The sequence below is a fragment of the Schistosoma mansoni genome, chromosome 3 (genome assembly GCF_000237925.1).
Source record: "Schistosoma mansoni strain Puerto Rico chromosome 3, complete genome".
In the NCBI taxonomy this organism is placed as follows: Eukaryota; Metazoa; Platyhelminthes; class Trematoda; order Strigeidida; family Schistosomatidae; genus Schistosoma; species Schistosoma mansoni.
In genome coordinates, this window is record NC_031497.1 from 17,207,203 (window position 1) to 17,231,193 (window position 23,991).

At 30.8% G+C, this 23,991-nt stretch overlaps 1 protein-coding gene across 1 annotated transcript; it reads right to left on the reverse strand.

Moving 5' to 3' along the window:
* Positions 1-119: 119 nt before the first annotated feature.
* Smp_165150 (hypothetical protein) lies at positions 120-23,376 on the reverse strand (the record flags this gene model as incomplete). The annotated part of the gene is made up of 9 exons (XM_018799454.1): positions 120-174; positions 3,868-4,069; positions 6,922-7,279; positions 8,073-8,342; positions 9,752-9,954; positions 11,775-11,889; positions 18,496-18,603; positions 18,795-18,905; positions 23,362-23,376. The coding sequence occupies 9 exons, from the start codon at positions 23,374-23,376 to the stop codon at positions 120-122; spliced, it is 1,437 nt and encodes a 478-aa protein (XP_018651241.1).
* Positions 23,377-23,991: the final 615 nt, after the last annotated feature.

Below are 23,991 nucleotides of genomic sequence, written 5' to 3' on the forward strand. Positions count from 1 at the left end.
AGACACACAATAAGTTCAGAAAGGATTGCACTGATCAAAGGAGAGGTGTACATTATTAAGCAATACGCCATGTCGAATTCCAAAACAAAACTTTGAAGTTTTCTAGGTTTGATCAGCATTTATCGAAGATTCATACCCAATTGTCCACAATTAGAGCGACATTTGACAGATTCCCTTTAAGGAAAACCAAAGGAATTTGAGTCGACTTCGGAGGCTGTTAAACAGCTAAAAGATAAACTAGCTCAAGTATTTACGTTAACGTATTTGTATTCCCACTCCTCACTCGCTTTGATTGTGGATGCTTCGCACAAAGCCGTGGCCGGTATTCTTAAACAAACCAGTCAAAAAAAGTCTGGAAACCGATTACGTTAGTCTAAAAAAGATTCACTTCAGCACAGATGAGATATCCTGTCTTCGGACGAGAACTTTTCTCAATCTACCTAGCCATTAAGCAAAGTGGACACATGTTTTAAGACAGAGAGGTCATAATTCATACGGGCCATGAACAACTAACCAATACATTAAAAGCTAGTACCGATAAATACTCACCTCGAGAGACCAGACAGTTTGACTATATATCACAGTTCAATAGTGATATCCAACATGTCAAATGTTAAGACAGTCGGGCGGCAGGTGCATTATATCGGCTACAAATCTACAGTAAATTTCAAAAATCTTAGAGACAATCAGAAAGAGGATCAAGAATTACAAAACCTACTTACAGAAAAGAACTCTAGTCTCAAAGTAAGATAGCAACCATCACCTACTGAAGGTAGTTTGATTTACTGTGACACGACGAAGGTAATGCTTCGACCGTTAGTCCTCAAAAATATGAGGAATTTAATAGTTAATAACTTAATACTTTTTCTCATGCTGGCGCGAAAGTTACTGTCAAAATGATCAATCCTAGATACAGAAAGATGTACACAAATGAGTTACAGAGTATTCGGCGTATCAACAACTAAAGATTAACTATCACACAAGTTCACCTATCAGAGTTTTCTCTCAACCAGATATGCATTTTGCCCATGTTCATATAGATTTTTTTAGGTTATTCACCACGTTCTGATGGTTTTAGTCACTTATTTACATTCATTAACAGGTACACAAGGTTTCCAATAGCCATACAAATAACAGATATCACAGCTGATAACAGCAGTCATAGTTAATTGGATCTATGTTCTTTACAATCATGTACTACATTATTACAATATTGTATTAGGTACTGATTATTTATCAATAGAAAACAAAATTCTAATTCAATATTATATTATTTATATTTTTAGTTTTCTATTAGATATATCATGATATATTTAGACTAAAATAAGTGTCTTCATTCAAGTTCAACATTGTGACATATATATAGAAAATAAATATAAATTCTGCATTATAATCAAACTATGATAAATATTTTTTTCTTTTTCACTATTCCGTATATTAATTTTATCTTATGATTGGTATAAAATGTAGTTAACTTTTGAAAAAAAAATTAATTAAAAAAATGTTTCTTATGTATTAAACCAGAATGATCCACCCATGGTTAGTGTTTTTGTTTTTCTTTTATTATTTTACATAAATATTATGAAGCATTTAAAAGATAATTTTTCATATTTAACAGTTATGTAATTTATCAAAACAAAAAAGGAAAATAAATAATTTATGAATTTTTTTAATGATAGATTGTTAAAAAAATCAAAGATTTATGAATTTCTCAATTGATTATTCTTATAGAGAATCTTCATCAATCTAAAACATTCTGAATTATTTTGAGTATCAATTAGACATTTTTTATACCTTCTGTGCTTAAAATAAACAATATTTAAAAGATTATTTTAATTTTCAATCATTCTCAAAATACAAATTATGCTTAATTTAAAACTAAGATAAATAATAATGAGTTTGTAGGAATCATTACCAAGTTTTTGTTTTGATAATTTTGAATAAATTGACCATTAAGTAGATTGTTATAAATAAGAATAATATATTTGTAATATCCTAATGAGTAGAAAAAATTAGATTATCTGACGTTTCGTGACTCAGTGTAAGCCACTTCTTCGGACTTGTTTTTTTTGATTGATTGCACCTAATATTCGTGTTGTTTCGTTGTACTATTTAGACTTGGATTAATTTTGATTTGGTTATTTATTCTCTTAAGAAGTTTTTTTACATTGAGTCATGAAACGTCAGAAAATATAATTTTTCTACTCATTGGGATATTACAAATATATTATTCTTATTTATAAGATAAATATGTTACCTCTTATTTTAAGATGAATACAAGAATAAATATGATGTTATTAGTTTTTTTTAAAATTTATTGTTTAAATAAATTTATTCATTGAACATCTGATCAAATTCAATGTTCAATTAATAATTTTAATATGGACGATATAAAGATCGTTCTTTTTTGTGTAAAGTAATAATTGTTTTAAATAAAATGGTAAATTATTTTAGTATATATAATTGATTAATTAATTATTTTTTATTCACATTAATAATTTTACAATGAACAGAATTTAATGATGGTGATAATAAATTATTATTATTATTATTACATAATAGTGTTTTATTTAAATGAGATGAATTTACAGTTGATTTAGTAAATAATTTCATATTTAATGGTATAATTTCATCTTCATATTCTAGATAAATTGAATTAGATTTATTCATAGAAATTTTATGATTATTATTCCTTATTAATAAAATTAAAAAGAAAAAAAAGAGGAAATAATTTGATTAATTCTTATTGATTAATTAAAATTATTGTATAGTTTATTTAACAATTAAACAATATAATAGTAGACCAGTCTTTTTTTTGAGATGAAACTACCAGTACAAAGATGATAGAAACTAATTTTTTTTCAGGTCAATTAGATGAATAAAAAGAAGGCTCTGCTTGTCTGTTATTTACTTGAAATTGTTTAAAATAAAAAACAACTTCCACTTCATTTTTCCTGTTAAAGTGCATTATTGTTAGATTATTGTTAAAAAAACTATGTAGTTTTATATACTCAAAATATTTTTGCATACTCAGATAAATTGATTGTCATGAAATACCTTTACTGACAGCGTAATGAATATTAATAATGATAAATGAATATGACTGATGCATATCTTTATTTATGGCTGAAATATTACCTAAATCAGTAATGTTCGATTTCGCGATTATATCTACGTCACTACTCGAAAATATTCATCATTTTGCTCACCTACCAAATAGTTTGGTTTCTAAGATCAGTTTTAACTAAATAAGTAATTAGAGGCCTTTTAGAAGATGATTGAAAAAGATCAGAATTGAGTACTAAATAGTGAACTATCTGAAATAAATAAGCTACGCGGTTCAGAATATTTTTGTTATTTGACTTTCATGAAACAGTTGGCGCAGAACAATCAAAGCTAATTAGAAGCATGTAATTTTTCGAATTGGTTAAAATTTCTGTTAAGAAGCAAATATTTATATAGTTGTACGAATTACTTTTCAATAGACGGACAAGTTGTATTACATCACAAAATCGTTAAGGTAAAAAATTATATTCAGTTATCACCAATAAATTGTTTAGCTTTAGGACAATTTAGCCTCAAGATTTTGTTCGACTTTTAAAGATATGTACAAGTAAATGAATTAAGCCGAAAGACATAATAATCTTAATAATTCATAAACGTTCTCATATATGATTTCTAAAAATTTACTTACATATTTACTTTATACCTATTTGATTATAAACAGAGTCGTTAAATAATTAGTTAATAATTAAAAGACGACTCGATTTATGATGATATTATTCAGGAAACAGTCAATCTTATTGCTTAACATAACGCAATTACTGAAAAATGCGGTAAAATGTTCGTAAAAATGGATTAACTTACATAGAATTTTGTTGTGGCATATTATTAACTTGATCTCGTTTAAGAAGTCTAGAATGGTATAATACAGACTTCCAACTGCTTTGATTAATTTCACTTGTACATGGTGTTTTACGTGGAGTAGGCATTGGATTTCTCTCGGTATCAGGGATTGAATTTATGTCAGAAACCGATGAACTATCAGTATTTTTTAACTTATCAACATCTGTAAGTTAATTGTGATTTTAAAAAAGTTGGAATTAGACGAATTCTAGACTGAAGTTTTACAGAAGCTCAGTTTATATGAAGTACATATTATTAATTTAAAATGACCAGTACTTTTATTTGTAATCTAAAAAGTCCATTTCATGAATATGTAAATCCTATTTTGAGTGGTCGTCCGAGTCTTATACTGGTATGTACACTTCCTACATTTTTGCACAACCACCTACTTGAGTGAAAAAAACTACAAGAAACCTATGCTCCACAGAAAATTAGGCCGGATTTTCAACCAATATTTTATATCTCTTCCCTCATAAAACTATTTCAAATCTTAATTAACAGCTCGCATGCATAAGAATGACTTATGATTTGAATTTAAATTAATATGGCCTAGCCTATCAGTATGGTAAACAAAATCTTGTCCAATGCTATTGGTAGAATGATGCATAGCTAGGTTTTTAGTTGTGAAGAATTTATGAGATAAATAGATCATAACTCTATCAAGTATCTTAGAGCTTATCAACATAACCCATAATAAACTATTGAATATTTACTTATATATAACTGATTGTCTATTCGCCATTGACAAACGATGTCGACAACAGTATCAGCGACAACTCTATAGTTTCAAGGAGCAGTCAACGGATTGTCTGACAGGCAACTTGCGATGATGTAATGGTAGTCCACAAACCGACTGAAGATTTAATTATTTGTTTTAAATCATGCAATTAGGATGCTTTGAATATAATGGCCACAAATTTAATAAACGGAGTTCAAAATGTCGTCACTGAATCGAGTGACAAAGAAACTGAAATGAATTCAGCTATGTCCACTTTGAGGATGAATAATTATCCCGTGGATTTTCAAACAGAATAATTAAGAAAAAGACTAACGCTCCTATTCTAATTCAACGTCCAGATGACACTAATGCATCTTCTTCAAGTTGCGAATCATTCTTTCGTCTTTTGGATAATTTAAGCGTGGATTTAATTGTTCGGTTATTTGTTCAACTACTTACTGAACAAAAAATTCTTATGTCATCTGTACGACATTCAGTATTGAGTGATATTAGTGAAGCTTTGATATACATGATATTCCCATTGAGATGGACTGTTGTATATATTCCATACATATATATGGACTGTATTCATGTGATTCAATCACCTTCACCATATTTAATTGGAATTGACTCAAGATTTTTTGATGTTTTCCGTTTACCACCTAATGGTGGCATTGTATATATTGACTTGGATACAAATAGTTCCAAGCCACTATTAGCACCGGGTCAACCAGTATTCAATTCAAAAGTTCTCCCCCCCCAAAAAAACGATTGAAGCGATTGAAAACGAGATTATTAGAATTAAGAGAGAAAGAAAAAATACCAGAAGGGTATACATGCGTTAAATACAGTTTCTCCGGAAAACATAAAGCCAACATTATTTTGAATTTTGGAGAGGAGGCCTGTATATGTTACCGTAGAGGACGAGACCAACCGTTTGTAAAAGATATCGACACTTTGGGAGAGAAACAATACCATAAAACTAACGCGGTAGTTTTGTCAAGGACTATTGGAGGTCGTGCTGCAGACTTACCCAGTTCTTTAACGAACCGTTTGTTTCTATCATATCTACGACATTTTCGGACATCATTTTCAGTGAAACTAGGGACAAAACTATTTTTCAAACCTGTGTATATAGGGCGCATGACATCGAATGACTGACGTACAAAAGACTTATTTAGGTCACAAAAATACATCTGGTTATAGCTTCTAATCTTCTTGTGACCTGTAAGTTCTTTAAAGGGTTTCCACATACATGGAGAGTTTTTTCAAGATAAGAGTTTCTGAAAAAAACATAGAGTTGGGAAGTCTTATCTCTAGGTTTACTAGACCATTTAGCCTAATAACTTCAACAATGTTCTTCTTTCTGTACACTCTTTCTTTTACCCGCCGTAGTCGTTTTGGTTGTGGAGACGTAAGTCGGTCAAAACGTAGAAAAGCAGTTTAAGTAGGACAACAAATATAAAAATAGAATTTAAGATAATAAGTGATAACATCAGTGGTGTTTTCCAGTGAGTCATCTGTCAATAATTCCCAGTTAGTCGTACGAAACATGTTTTTCAGATTTTGTATGTTTTCTTCTGAGTAATTCCTATATATGACTTTTTTGATCTGGTGTAAAGGTGTGCTCTTTCCACGTTTTCCATATACTTTATGTAGAACACGAATTATACAGTGATCCGAGCTAGACAATGGATCAAGTTTACGAGTCACATATGTACCCGTATCATTAATGAAAACGAAGTTAAAATGAGCATTCAAACGAGTAGGAAAATCTACTACATTTTGATGAACTAGTGGTAAAAGAAAGCTACATTTACTTGGAGTTTAATCGCTGAGATTTTATAAAAAAGTATTTTTCCTCCTTATATGCCGTTGAGAATTTCTCTACTCATTTATTTTAAATCATTATTTATTTTTACAGAATTAAATACAAAACATTTATTATGAGATTCTAGTATCAACTACTTCTATGAATAACAACACTGATAATCAATATAACACAAACTGTGAACTATCATATCGTCAAGCTAATCCAATGGTCAGTTTACTTCTTACCCCAACTTATTGTTTGCATACACTGTGATATTTCTTGACATCTCACGGATAAATTATATAAAATCTATATTTTGATAGAGAGATGAGATTAGCGAAAACTAACAATTAATTTAAAGATGGCTTTTAGCCCAGGTAATTCTGAGTATTAATATTACATTTTATGCCAACTATTACAATGTGTTTACATATTTATATGTACAATATGTGGGTTACACACTTATATTTAAAAATCAATATACCTTTAGAATTAATTTTGCTTTTATTGTAAGTTGCGTTCATAACGTTACTATTATTACTAATACTATGGTTGTTATATGGTCGAGATATTAAAGCTTCATTATGTTCATCGTTTCTTTTACTGTCTACATCTGAGTGATCAGATGATGATGACTGTATAGAGTTTCTTATCTTCAGAGTTGGATTTTGAAGTTTATCAATCTGTTGACTTATTCTTTTTGATGGTACTGTTGAGTTGCCGTTCCGATGTACTCTTTTATCTGTTGGTAGTAATTCGCGTTTAATTTTAAAATTGTTTTTCACTTTGTTATTTTGTATATCTTTACTACTTATCATAGATTCAATTTCAGTAAGCTGACCCTAAAAATTTAGAGAAAATAGAGGTAATAAGGTTTTTTCGAAATGTAACATATCACTGAAATGCTATTTTTTTATCAATTCATTTTAGCCTATACAACTATGAAAAACACAATAATGATGAGATCTTACAATTTTATGGAAATTTCAATTAGGAAGTGTTAAATTACTTTAAACTATAATTGACTTATTAACCAAGTGTTGGCTATAAATTTAATCAATTTAATTATATTCTGATGTCCATAAGTGATCACTTACTCTAAAACTTTCACTATAAATTATTCAATGCAACATGGAAACTAAATAATCAAATTCCTCTGTATGGTTTTTATCAATAACTGAAAAATGAAAACGCTTGAATAATGCATATACAAAGTGCTAGCCATGTTGAATTTAATTATTTGTAGCATTCTATTTAATTCATTTATGATTTAGTAAGGAGATTACTGAAGAATAAGAAAGGAATATACATTTAGTACTGTATAATTATCATCCATTCAAATCTAGTTCATCAAGAATTGTTTCATTCAACATTCAATAAAAATATGCCAAATTTACTTTGAAGATGAATTGAAATAAACTTTAAAGTTTGTGAGTCTTTTTCAAAGCAGAATTTTCAGATTATTCAGAATATAGAACAGACAGTAAATGGAACTGGAAATACTTCCGGTGACACTTATTTGAATAAAAGTTACGCAGATTATAATAATTTAATAATTGTAATAACAGAGTTCTCCATAACCATTTACTATGTCACTTGTTTATTAACTAAGATAATTATTTACAAGAAACTTACTTTGGAAGTTATTCTTGGAGAAACATGGTTTTGTGTAGAATAGATATTTTTATTGACAATGTTATTATCATTGTTACTTTCAACTAATAAATTGTTTGTTAATCTTTTCCTAAGAGAATCGTTTAACGGTGAAGAGGAGTTGTGCGCTTGTTTTGTACTTTGATTAATCTGTTTATCATTCACTAGTGCTACTGGTCGAGTATCGGGTATTGATGAAGATGGACTTTTTGTTTGACTGTCACTATCTTGATGTGCATTTAAATTAAAACCCTTTAGCGAAATTTAAAAAAGAGCCAACAATTAATCGTGATAAATACTAACCGTTTTAATAGTATAAATCTTTCATTTCTGTTGTTCATGACTTATTTTAATCATTCACTATTGTGATATAAGCTACTTAAAAATATGTCTTTGTATTATTCATGCTAATACGTTATTTATAACCCGCGTGGTGGTTGGAAATGAACTCTCAGTGAAATATCGAAAGTGCGGGACTGGTAGGTTCTGGGTTCGAATCTCGCGAGGCGCGATCGTAGATGCGCACTGATGAGTTGTCCCACAATAGGACGAAACGACTGTCCAGTGCTTCCAGGTTTTCCATGGTGGTCTAGCTTCAATCGACTCATGATTTCAACTATGAAAATACAACTGTCTTTCAAGTTCTAAACAAGATTACCTACGTACACTAAATCCAATTGTTATTCATCATCCAATATTCAAAATCATGATCAATCTAAAGTAATATTATGTTTTCAAATCATTTCGCTGAGATGATTTTACGTTTTAATACAAACAGATTTTCACATAGTAAAATGATTAAGGTTTTATGAAAAAATATTTAAAATTCATTATTGTTGGTAACATACTGAACAAAATCCTTACTCACTAGTCGAAGTCAAACTGGAGAAATTTTCATATCTTTTTACATATACACCTAAGACGAAGGGGTAGCCATAAGCTGAATTTAGTTTTGCTTAGTTCAACAGTTATAAATCTTTTCGAATGGATGGAAACAATTAATTTAAAATTAAATTTTGTGTGTTGGACATGTATCAGATAGTGATCGTCGTTATACTTTTGTCTTTTGCATGAACTACTCATCAAATAATCAGCGATAGATAATATCACCCCCCCACGTAACCTACTTTTGTTTCATTACTTAATGTAATTCTAATCTGGCCAAGTATTTTGTGACCATGTGTATACACATGTTTCCTTATGATTATCATATTTAGACCTATAGTTCATATGCGGGCTTGACTTGTGTGCGAATCTATGAGCATACTTATAAATTGTGTCTCTTTATTTACCTGTATTTTATGCGTAGTGTATTTTCATTTTACAACATGATTCCAACTTAAATATTGCGACTGGGCTGAAAAATGCCTCTCTGCTCTACATCTCTAGACAGCTATCCATATAAACGAATGGCTGAAATTTATCCTTCTGGTATACTTTGTTTTTAGCTCTTGTTATCACCCCTGAAAACTGGGGTTAGTTTAAGTATACTAGAAATTAATTGAGGAATGAATAAATCATCATCATTATCAATGTTGTCAACCAAATGGAGTTAATCGAGAGAGAAAATCATTTCATTTAATAACTAGGTCAATCATACTAACTTTAAAAAAATATTATTTTCACAGTTTATGCAAATCAGATTAATCTACTTTTCCTACCTGATAATGAGAAAATTGTGGATTAACAGGACGAAAACTAGTTAATTCATTTATTAAATTTTCATTCAATGAATGTTTTTCATCTTGTTGTTTTTCTTTACCAACATTATAACGTTCATAAATTAATAGACAAAAATATAGACGTTTCATATTTGCATATTGATATGCTGAACAGTTATTCTTGTCATGCAAATATGGATTTGCTTTATAAAATTAAATGTAGAAATATACAGAGAAAATAAAAGAAAGGGTAAGTGAAATGCGAAAAACAAGCGATAAATTGGTGACATTATTTAGATAGAGCAATGAAAAGATGGATTTGATCCATCGAAATTTATAAAAGACACTAATTGCTTTGTATATTATTTACACATATATTATTTACCTCTGTTAAAGAACTATCTCTCTGAGATACACGTCGGTCAGTTTTAAATAATCAAATAAGTAGACAGATGTTTTCGTATGGAATCTATGATATTATTAGATTGAGAAATTAATTAAGAACTAGTAGTCGAAAACATGACCAGTAGTTGAAATTAGAGGAATTATTGACTAGCTGATTAAACCAGTGGGGGATCATTTTCAGAATGAAGTTATTAGGATTCACTTAACGGTAACTTTTTGTCCTCTATTATAAAGTGTAACAACACAAAAGCAACTAAAAAAAAGAGAACAAAAGGTATGGTCAGATAGAAAGAATTCACTTATTACGTGATTTCTTCTCAGCTGCTTACAACCTAGAAACAATATTATTAATTTATTCAAACAAATATAACTACCTTACATCATATTATTCAAGATTAGTAGAATTATAGCAATAAATATGAATGAACTACAAAAATGTTCAAATGGTAGAATAATTTTAAGTTAACGAAAGAGCAAATTCTAGCATAAAAATGTCAAAAATGCATACAGGCATATTTCTATCAAGGTGAATATTAATGTCAGAAGTTATATAATGACAACCGTAACACTGAATGGATTAACAATATTAGATTTATGTGCTTATTCTATCTGCATTCACTTATTTTTCTAATTCATTTCGTACGTTATATTATACTGCTTACTAATGATCAGTAATAACTTCTAATTCTAATAACTTTCAAGAGCATAGCATGTTGTGTCTATATTTGTAGTGTAATATTCTATGTATTCAAACAATCTGATAACATTCAATCTATTTATTATTCTAATTGCATCTCTTTAGCATTTGTAACAGTTGTTTTCAACTTTGATGTACTCGTTTAACAATTTTTTTAGTGTAGAAATTTCCATTTTTGTGTACTTCATTCTCTTTTTTTTTGATGATTGCCTGAACTTACTCGTACTTTTGTTAAAATTATCAGTATCAAAAATAGGGTAAAATTTGGAAGTTGTTCAGTTATTTTTTGGACTTTCTGAATAGTTCACTTTCAAAATAGTCTATTTATTGTGGAACTATAGTACTAAATTCTGATATATCTCGAATCAGTTCAAAATATTTAATATCATGATTGTAAATAAATGATTTTTCGACGATTGTAATGAATGAAGCGTACTTTATAATTTCAGGATGTATTTCCAGTATATTTAGTCATCATTGTTAATTTTATTCACAGATGATGTAGAGTCACTAAGTCTAGTAAAAATGTGTTTGACCGAACTTAAGTGAAAAGACAGAGTGAAAGGAACGGTTTAACAAGTTATGTTAAATGATCTAGTAGAAAGTGTGCATAATCAGTATCACTAATGTGTAATATCAATGTGTACCAGGATAAAATATTGATAACTGAAAATAAATCATTCCTTTTAAGTAATGACATATAACTAGTTTTAATTTCAGTTAGTCTATCTAATATATAATCTGGCCAGTTTATATGGTCAGAGGGCTATTGTTAATAGTGTACTCCAATGACTTTGAATATTGATATGAATATAAATATTGGCAAGCATGATATAAAACAGATATATTCAAGGGTTCAGTTATAAAAGTTATGGATGCAATTATTTTAAAAAATATTACACATGGTAATAACAATCAAACCTTTATGACTTAACAGTAAGTTAACAATATTTCCATGTCCATTTATTGTAGCTAAATGCAAAGGAGTACGATTTTCACTATTGAACTGATTCAATAGTATAGCATTCGGTTTATACTGAAGAATAATTTTGCATGCATTAGGAAAACCTACAAATAATAGGCAGAAAGAGATTTTTTGATAATTTGAGCATTGAGTCACTGATATAAGATTGTTGAAGATACAGTTAACTGACAATCAAAAAATGCGGAATGAGTTAACGTAAATTTCACAAATAGAATTGTAATCTGATCGTAGTTTTTTAACACTTTGTTATAAAGGGAGAATAAAAGACTCATATAAATAAAACCACAAAAAAATCAAAACACAAAATATTAGTAATCATTAAAATAGACATCAAAGCTAGTTGATTATGTTCGAATGCACCAAATAGTAAGCTAATTAAAAAGGAATCGTCTTGATTTTATCGAAGTGAACAAAGTTGGAAAAACGAAACCATATCTTGGCAACGAGATAGTTTGACAGTACAGTACTCAATGAAAGATTTACATGTCACCAAATCAATCGTTGCTGGAGTTGTGGTCAAGCATTGAAGTTATGATATCTCGAACTACAACGATACATCAATTCACTACACGACTGTATTCAATCATAAATCAGTTTAACTTATATCGTGATAAAAATTCATTTTTATACGAATATTCGTCAATATTATGACGAATAGTTTGACAACAATCGAGTGCCGAGTATAGAAAAGACATTATTTGTGAAGTTTATATTTGAAATAATCTCAGAGATTGAAATTTAAATAGTTCCAACGTTTCGTCCAAAAACTCGTCCAAACTTCTTCAGAGTTGCAATCAAAATTAAAATTATCAAAGAATATATAATATTTAACAATCAAATCATATTTTTATTGTGTTTATCCAATCATAATAAGATTTTGACTTTAGTATGTAGGATAACATGTGTCAGTTATATGCGAATCATGTGAAAACTTCACAATATAAAGATAAATGAATGATTGTGTGCATGTGTAAGTTTGAGTCATTAATAGTTGATGTTATATGTTAATTTGTTTTATATGAAATAAATAGAAGTGCAGGTTGAAGGTTAGAATTGTTTTGGAACAGTCGATGTTCGCGTAGAATGAAAACCATTAAATACATAATTGTATTGCTAAAATAACCCAGATTAATTTCAGTCAGAATAACGTTGCATGCGAAATAAACAGGTTGGATAGAGAATGAGCCCGATTACTTGTTAACGATTATTTGCCAAGTAGTTGCTAATTGAGTAACATCCTTTCTGTTAAGGCTGTTCTGGTCCGCCCATATATACAGCGCTTCTGCTGTCAATCATTCTTTATGTATGTTAAAACCTTTCTGGAATATTTTGGTCCTTTCAAAATTGATCTTGTGCCCTATTTCCAACTCATGTAACGCTATTGCTGACCTATTCTCAAGTTCATTCAGATCGACCAAGGATTTGGGAACATTTTTCAAACATTGTTTATGTTCCTTCAACCGCAAATTCAATTATTTAGAAGTTTCTCCCACGTAAACTGCGTTGCATTTATCAAAATTGATCTAATAGACAACATTCTGCTGTTCTTTTTTGTAAACCTATCCTTAACATTCACTAATGCTGATCTTATGGTTTCATAAGCCCGAAAATACATTCTTACGTTTGTTTAAAATCTTAATTTCTCCCAAAATTTCTCTACTGTATGATCACGGTGGACTTCCAATCTTTCGGTACACACCTTAATTAATCTTTCTTTCATTTTTAGTAATCTAATTTAAAAACTCTCCGAGGTGATTGTTAGCCCTAAGTGTAGACAAAATTCCATTCAGTTCAACCTGTTAGTCTTCCATCTTCATAATGAGACCCACACTACTGTTATTTAATTTTCGTACAATACGCATGAGACTGACCGTAATCTAAGTAGCTCTCAGAATGTATTGATTTCTTGAATACATATATATTCAATTTATTATTACGTCTTCTTTCAGACAAACAATCAAAAAACGCCAGTTTGTGGTCACTGAACTCAATTTCCTTGGTTAGCTTGATGCCCTTCAAAATGCTGTTAAAACTTTTAGACACTTCTCCTGAACCATTTCGTTTAATGATGATAAAAATGTCATATGCATATCGTAACCAAACTTTTGGTGGACTTATACATTTTGTGATTGCACTGGTTTTAGGGAATGCATGAATAAATTCTCTACAATCGGAGAAACCAGTTAACCCACTGCCACACCTTTCCGTCTGTAAAGGTCTCCTCGGAATGATAATAACGTGCATAGTAAACACAATTCCAAACACTTCGGAAGGATCTAACAGGCATCGTAAATTCAAATCTAAGTCAGATTATAAACATTTATAAATAATACCCAATAATCTTTCAACAGGTACATTAGTAAATGAGGAAGAAACATGAAGACTTGCCATCATTTCGCCCTCTTCTATAAGGATGGTACCGATATTGCTCTTGAATTCAGTAGAGTTTTTAAATCCATGATTAGTCAATTTTTCATATGGTGTGAGTATCTTAGCTAAGTATTTCGCTAGGTTGTATGTAGGTGAATTTGTAAATCAAGCACTGGTCTTAGTGGAGTACTATTCTTTTGAATCTTTGGTAGTCCATAGAATGTTCAATGGTTACAGCTTTTTGGGTATAATATGAACCGCAATGCCAGTCCTAGTTTCGTTTTAATCGACTGTAAGAATTCGCTAGTTTCAGCCTTAAGTTTATTAAGTGTAATCCGACGTTTTGTGGCTTTAATTAATTTATATAGACCATCTTGGAGATGTTACTGACTTTTTTCTTGTAGTCTGAGTTGCTCATGATGACAGTCGTGTTCCCTTTATCTGCTCTCGTCAAGATAATTGTCTTGTCGTTTCACAGATGTTTCAATGCATATAATTCTTTTTTAGTTAGATTCAACTGTGCGGTTTTTGATGTAATAAAGTGGCCACTATTTTATTGCCCACAACATTTATTGTTTCATTAGAAAGGAAATCCAAAGCTGGTTTATTACAGGTACAATATTGAACGGTGATAATCCTTGTCTATTTATATTGAAATTAAGACCATTTTAAAGCACAGGTACTTTGTAGGTAATTAGATTTCTATTTGACAAAAACTATTCACCCGAGCTCACCAGATTAGGCTTCGGTGAGAGTTTCAACTCACATAGGTGCAATGGTGAGCCCCCACCCAGGATCAGAGCATTCCTAATTACCCTGAACTCGGCACCAGTTAAGCACAGTAAAGATTCGACTGTTAAATATTATATGTTCTCCGATAATTTTGATTTTGATTGCAATCCCGAAGAAGTCCAGACACGTTTGCTGGACGAAACGTTGAAATTAATTGAATTTCAATCTGAGATTATTCCAAATATAATTTTCACAAATACAAACTGTTTTTGAAATCAAACAATCTTCACTAATTATTTAAAAATTTCCATCACATTGAAAGTCGGATGCGCCCGTTTGACTTAATAGGCAATTTTATAACGCGATGACGTTTGGAGCAAATGGTAGCGGGTTTTAGTCCAGGAGTGTATATCAACTCTGGGATGCTGGCGCATCCAACTGATGAGCTATAAATAGGAAAAAACGTGCGTTTTGGATTCCGATTCTAACCACCATCCATCTTTGCTCATAAAGCTTGTGATTTAAGGCGATGTCGAGTCGATCCTCTCAGGATACACATATGTCGATAAGAGACTGATCAATTGCAGTCCCAAACATCAATTGGAAAATTCAACCAAGCAATACAAAAATGATTCAAATATTATGAGTATTTATAAAACCAAATCGGATAGTGGGAAGTCGAGTCATTTCTTCTGATGTCATATATTGGTATAACTATATCTGAAATTGTGGAATGCATATGTTAAGTTCATAAGTTAACTGCTGAAATGTAATTTTCACACATTTCTAGAACCATGAAACTAATCAGATGCCCAGTTTGAAGTTTATATGGTAAGAGAAGAAATAGTCATTTATAGCCGAGTTGGATTGCTGGCTGACTAACACTCTTATAACTTCATTACAGACACATAGGTTATTTTGTTATCAGTGCTTACATAGAATAATTATGTTTAATCAAAAACGATTATTTGTCAATAAAAGCTTATTCAAGTTATATTTTCAATTAGGATTTGATATTGCTTCATTTTAAACAACTTTTATCGCAACTTTTTAATATCAGTCAGATTTATCAATAACTGATTAGAGATCGAGGGAATAACGGTACTGAAAAAGTTCGTCGGTGTGTGAAAATGTAGTGATAATACAAAGTGATTTCGAATCTCTGAGAGGGGCATCAGTTTTCTCGAAATTGAAAACAAATTTTGGTAACAAAAGAATTTTGGCACAAGATTACGTTCAGTGTTTCTTCTAGATATCTTCAAACACATGATCTTTATCATAATGAGAATAATACATATGTCTGTAAGCATTTTTGTCGATTTGATAATTACTTCAGTCCAACTGATTATGATTTTGTATTTGGTCATTTGAAGTGTTTTTCTGCTACAATTACGTTCTATTTTAATAGATTCCCATTGTCTTAATTCCACGTATCTGTTTGAATGTAAATAGAATTAATAAAGTCACAACTCTGGAAGTAACGTAATTACCGTTGTCTGCTCACAAAGGTATCAGTCATTGCTAACCAGTATGTCATGTAATGCAAAAAAGAGAGGTGTGTAACATTTATTCATCAGTCTTATAAAATCAAACTGAACATCACTTTGCATTATTTTGGAAAAGATCTTATAGAGTATATCATGCTTTTGCACTTGTTCAACATAATTTACGATCCTCTCTCTTTAGACAAATATGTCAGTACTGTGACGTTCACTTTCTCCTCAAAGTAACATATTTTGCAAGAGATTTTTTATTTAGATAACTTGCCTTTCATTGCAGCATGATGAAGTGCATTTTGACCTTCCGAATCTACATTTAATCCATACTCGCTGTTTGATAAATACTAAAATGAATAGTTTATAGAAATCAAATTTAATTGTTTAAACGACTATTAAAATAATAATAATAATAACAATAATAATGATAATAATAATAATAATTAATAAATTGTTTTGTTTACTGTTCTGAAGATAAAATTCCCTCGATAAAGTTATTCACAAATTACTCAAGCAACAGCGGATGGCTATTTTGACTTCATGATTGTAATGACTTCAAAAAATGTTATGTTTAATAGCTATTGTACAAAGAAGACAAATTATTATTATGCCCATAGAATAGAAACTCTAAACAATGTATCAAGCATTTCCAATAGTAGCTTACTGGGTTTAGATCAGCATTTAGTCCAACTAGTTTAAATGTGTCGCTAAAACCGAACCTTCCTGTCTGATCTGTATTTAAGACAGGCGTTAAATACTTGAAAACTATAGATACAGTTCCTAATTTTGTTGCTCGAAATCACTGTTCAAGTATTTCATTTCACAACACACATCATATTTTGATGTCTTAAGCTGAAATACAAGTACAGAGACTACATCTATTCCCTTGAATTTCTATAGAAACATTTTGAAATCTTATTTGAAGCAGCTGAGTTTTGTTTCTCTAAACTTCCAGAAGTCCCAGATCATAATGAATAATGATAATATCTGGTTCAGAGTGAACAGTGATCTATTAACTAGTGATCAGAAACAACAATTTTTTATGAACATTCATGGCATCCTCCCAAACTTTTAATTAACAATTCTCAGATGAAGTGTGTTATGTGACATTATGGGAACTAAACTCATGAAAAAGTTCAAAAATTTCAGTTTCTTAATGGATTTAACAAGTAAAGTGGAAATATTTTATATACCAGTGGTCAATTAGAAGATATTAAATCTTCAGAATAACTAGTGATAATTAACAGTCGGTTTAACTGCATGATGATGATTGCGTTCTCTACACTAATATAAAATACATTGAGAAGACTTTCATCTGTGAGAAAAATACATTGTATTCGACGGCCACTAATGATAATTTATAACCCACTATGAATAAGATGGCAAACCTTGTTGAATGAACGTTCAAATTCTTAGAACCATCAAGTACCAATTAAAGATCAGATACATCTCACTGAACTTCGATTAACAATATTGGTGTCGTGTTTGATGTTAGGATGTAGAATGAACATATGATCCATGAATAAAAACAAGAGTTCAGTCAAACAAGCGATAAAACTAATAAAAATTAGTCATTCAGATTTATGTAACAGTTTTTAGATACACTATTTTATTTAAAGGTACATATCTTTCCAAAGGAATAACATGTGAATGAAGTACTCTTAATCTAGGAAACTATAATTTTTTTTAATCAACTCAGTATTTCGTCAGGGTGTAAATAGGCATTTAGCTCACCAGATGTATCGTCTCTCAAAATCCGACAGTCCGTAATTTTATCTTCCTTAAAATGAAACGAAAATTCAACAAGTCGAACAGATGACTAATTTCACTGCTATGTTTATCAATCTAGAAACTATAAAGTTCTATTTCAAAGTTGCCTTTATTAAATAATCTTATTTAATTAGCATAAAGCAACTCATTGATGATAATCAAGAGTTTCATGAGACTTTGAAATAGTTTAGAAATTCTGTTTAGTATTTGAATCCCTAATAAAATAAATAAAAAATAAATATTTTTAGAAACAATTAAAAGTTATTTTCAGCAAAAGAAGATAACTCACTTCTAAACATTTTAAACGATCATCTTTCAATAAAGTATGGTGTATCAAATGATAACCGCTACTATCATACATCCATTGTTTTTCTGGAATACTTCGAATTTTAGCTGCCTATAGTTCAATTAGTTAAAATAAAGGAATAATCAAAGTTTTAATGCATTCTAATGTAATCTGATTTGATTCACTAGATAATTGTTCTAATCGCAAAATGATATGCATCTAAAAACTACTGGTAATTGAGAAGAGAAAAATAAGGGTAGGCCAAATTATCATACTTTTAACAAAACGGAAAACAAACCTACCTTCAACAAGATTACTAGGTTTCCTAATTGGTCCGACTGGCAAGCCCATATAATTGGTGTTAGACCATATTCATCACGAGCAGTAAGATCAGAGCCCTGTAGTATCAATGTCTAGAATGTATAAGAAAATATCATTACTATTGAAACTATAAGTTGAGTATTTCAAGAACGTTAATTATGTATTTTATAATCCTTTTTTAAAAAAAGCTGCACAAAACCCAGTAATTATCATTTTCCACCTGGAATAACGGAAGCGGAATAGGTCAAATGAGATCAGAGCTTAGTTACAAGTTAAAGAGGGTAAATTGATATAAATATTGATGAGAGACCTGTTTTAAATTTATTGTAATAGAGACTCAGAATAATTTCCCTCTGAACTATGTATGAATGCATCTTTCAAAAAAATTTCTTAAAAACACTCCAATTGTGACTGTCACCTAAACAGACTGAGACATAATAACTGGAAAGCTAAACTACAGATTAGATTTCTGTTTTCTGTGTTCATTAATGGAGTGTGAACCAAAGAGGAATTACTACCGTCGATTCGGCTTCATATAACCCAATGCATTCTTCATTACCAATACAAATTTTAGCTCAAATCTGTGATAAAACAACGTAAATGTAAGACTGATCCGTCGAGCTGTTAGAGAGTGCTTTTACAGATTTTGGAATTATAAAAACTATGAAAATGAACTGATGTCATTTCAGGATGTTAAAGAAAACTACTTTGTAATCTACGTTAGTTAAACTATGGACAGTGGGATCAAAAATGATGTCATTTAGGGTAGAAAGTGAAGTAACTGTCAAAATACTTTGGTTTCTTTTTATTAAAATACATGATGAACAAATTTGTCTATGTCTAGGTATCATAATTAATAGAAATTCATACCTAAGCTGTCTACAAATTTTCTATCTGTTCAGAATATCATAAATTCTAACACAAATCGACAAGAGAAAATTACCACACTTTTAACATTAAAGGTAAAGTAACAGAAGTTCTGTGATAATATTATAGACAAATTTGATAAAATGCCATTTAAGCCTTAGGCTAACAGAGTTCGCCGATCGTTTGGCCTCAGAAGAGCAGTCAGTGAGTTTGCAAAATGACGGTATGTCATGACCTAGTTCTTTGCTTTTGGTTTATCGGAAATTTTATTTCCGAATAGCTACTCCATCTGATGGAGCTCATAAAAACCTGGAGCTTCAATGTATTGTATTCTATAAATGCCAATAAGGATCTCCGTCAATAATATTTGTGACAATAACAAACTATCGACAATTGCTGTTAACTAGAATCGAACTTAAGGTACACATTTATGGCCAAAACACAACTGGAGTAAAGAGTGAGACATTGAAAAGCAATAAAACTACCGAAATCTCTCACTCTGTATTTTAAGCAACGATGTAATGTTTTAATACATAATATCTGTGTCCAACTAATTTAATCAAACTATACAATGCCGATCATATTGAATTCTATATCACTATTGAGTATTATAGTTAACAGACTGTGTATTTGTCTAATCACAGATATAAATAAACAAATCATTTTAAAATCAATATCTATTTGGTCTGCACTCTTGTTTTGCATAATCTACTCAAAATCTATTACCTTGAATTTTCTGCCTGCCTTAAGATAGTTAATTGTAAAGATAACGCTGTAACTATAGTCATTTGAAACTAAATAACCCTGTAAATATAACTAATTTTAGTTAAGGTTAACCGTTTTGTGACCTAAAACCAACTTGAGCAGTAAGAATATTTACTCATGCTGATATAAATCAATTAGCATAAAGTGTTTAATAAAGTTCTTCACGTGTTTATAAATACGGATATGTAGTAAATCATTTATGTAGTACTTCAAAGTATATTTGGAGGTTATCTCAATCCATCTAATTTATAGTAAAAATGTATTTATATGACATTTATTACTTAGTACTTTTATATGAGTCAATAAGAATCAGCTGGAACGAAGTCATCCTGCTTCCATGAAATGCATATTAACAGCAACAAATATTTCGATGTATTACACTTAAAATTTCTTTACAAATATTGGTACTTTTAGCGAGGGACACAATATGTTTTCTCGGTTGAATTTAATTCTGAAGTTGATTCTTCATGTGCGTAAGTTTTCAAAAATTTATTTCACATACGGCCTTAATATAGTTGGAAACAATCAGTATGAGGTTCTAGACCTAGGTTTCCTTCACGACGCAAACGTCACTAGTAAGGGAAACGTATCTTTAATCTTGAGCAAACTGTTACTACTCATGAGGCATGAAGTTTTGTTACCCAGGGTGAAGTCCGAATACGCTATCACTTGGCTTTTGCAAAACAGTTGTTCGGTGTTTCCAGGTTTTCCATAGTTGTTTATCTTAAATCGATTTGTTATTACAACAACTTCCCTAGTTTTGCTGAATAAATGAAAGAAGAATACAGTAGAAATTTTGTATCCTTGAAAACGTTACTGTTTGAACGTATATATGTATCGAATTATATCATGTCATATTGCAGATTCTATTGTTTTAATAGATTATCAGAATTATCGTCTAGTATTGAGTCTAACGGTTGAGCATGAAATTTAAGACGTTGAAACACTCTCATAAGAATACAGTCTTTCAGTTCTATTCAACGTAAAACACGTTACGTATGTGTATATATTCAAATGGCTACACAAAATCTGCATCTCAATGAAATCACCATAATGAATTCCATAGTAGTAGAGTCAGTAAGAGCATTAACAGGGGAAAAATATTCGATATAGACCATATGATTCTGGGTGAAAGAAGTTCATGGGATCAATGTATATAGTTTCGAAAATCAGCATTAGGAAAAGACAAGGGGTAAATGTACCTAAGTTGTTGTGAATTATGTTATAAAACTTCTAAAATTATTGGTACCGGCAACCATATGTGCCCCATCCAAGTGTTCTCCTCTTACCTATATGGATCATTCCAACAGTCACTGCCTTCATGGATTGGACCTATTTCCTTTAGATTTCTTCACACCAACCACTAAACGAGACAATATTACCTATCGAGGTAGGCGTTGGATTTGGATTCTTAATACCTGTCCTGTGCATCTTAGCCATTGAGGACCCACAACTTCAAGAGTCGACTTCCGAAACTTGACTAGTACCTTGAGTTTAGTTATAGCACTGCTCACACAACGGTCCTAACACACAGAACCCATGCCCTGAAGGAAACAATTCTCAAATAGTAGTAATCTACAAGTATCTACTTTTGAAAGCAACGTTCCAAAGCTCTAAACTAAAACGGAATGAAATGCTGTATAATGTCCATGTTTTTTAGTTGGTAGACAAATGTCTCCTACGTCATAAGAGAAGTACCTTTGCAAAAGCTAACCAAGCTTTCTGAATCAATACAAAAATTTCATCAGGCATCCAATCCAATGAAGGGCGAATATTTGGTCTACATACTCACATCCAAGTCTGAAGTTAGTCTGGTTCATCCAGGTTCACTCTTCACGAGACTAATATCTCGGACACTATATTACTCAAACTGATTCCGATTTGGTTATTTGAAGTCGGTTTGTCATTTTTCATAAAATGGAACAATCAGCGATTGAGATCAGTCAGATGGGTTTATGTTCAGTTCTTAGATCCTAGTCAATATCTCAGTTAGCCTAGATGCGAAAATTGAACCACTATACTTAAAAACCTTAGAATTTAAACGATTTGGTCATTCTCCTCTCCCTCGTTTTAAATTAGCGATGGTAATTTCAACTTCATCGGGAGTCGGAACTTGATGTTGGGGTTCCATTCAGGCCGGGAAGAAATGACCTTGGTCATTACTCAGTCATAATCATTGTAAATATCTCATTCCTATAAGGACTCACTTGTAGCCCTAACATCTGAGAGACACTGTTTCAGACTGTAAAACCACGTAATGTCCATTGGAATCAAACAGGTAGTGTTAGTTTCCTTAGGCTTCCACTCATAGCTTTCTGAAGAGTATCAACTCAAATGAAATCCATGTTTAAATTTCTCTAACAACTACGTTTGACCGTCTGACACATTTTCTGAGAAAAGTGAGTACTCTCACTGAAACGTTAATTGGCAGTCACTGCTATGCATGCTAGAAATAATTGGTCATGTAGAAGAGAAAGTAAGTTTCTGTGAAAAAATCATTTCTTGTAATTTCTCCTTAAAACGGCTTTTATTAGTGGTTGTGCCTATTTCTACTCAAAAATAGTAATGACTTCATTCATTTCTTGCGTGAGGCTTTTAAACCATTCCCCAATGATTGTGCATTATCTTTGGCCCATTAGGTACCTGACGCCAGTTTTAGTCACATACGTGAGAAATTTTTATCTAGCTGTCAAAACAAATGACTAAGGGCTAAATGCCGCTCCTACACTTTACGACGCTAGTATTCATTGCTCTATGATGATTTTTCTGTTTTAAGAAAACGGAGCTATATCTTTGCCTGTAACAATATGTACCGTTTTTCAGTGTGAGTTCACGTTTCGAGATGTTTTATCCTGAGCTTGGAAATATGTTTTTGAGTTTAAAACTGGTGGGTACATTTACTAGAGACAAGCTAACTTTACTACCAGACATCTACTTTCAACTTCACTTTCTGTAGGGTAGCTATTTGACTGAGTAGATATAACAGCAATAACATACACGTCTCTTGGAAACAATCCTCATCCACCTGGATGGCTTACATCCGCTTTTAGTTTAGTAGCCCTAAAAACCGTTATAAACCTGTTTGTATTCGTGAAAGCGAGTTTTTATGTTGAAAATAACATTATTGTCTCAATATAACGTTACTACATGTAATCTCGGTAGTTATATATGAGCATACAGCTACAGAAGAGAGTGTGCTAAATTATGCTCTTCTGTGGATTATTTTGCTTCATAGGCAAAACATATATACCACGATCCAGATAAGATAATTCGATTTAATATATCATCGTAAAATATGTAAACATTCACAGTTAATAGTTAAAATCAACATAGTTGAACTAGAATTCATTTTAAAGATGTGGTTGCAAGCATCAAAAAGTCAACATCGAAAAATCTCGCTTTCACGACACTGACATGAAATTATTGTAATCCACATTCAAAAGTAAAAGATATGCAAAAATGCACATTTATCGTAGATGTTATTGAAAAATGCTATTTAAGAGAAGGACCCTTTTAAAAATAAACTTATTCATCTTTTCATGGCAA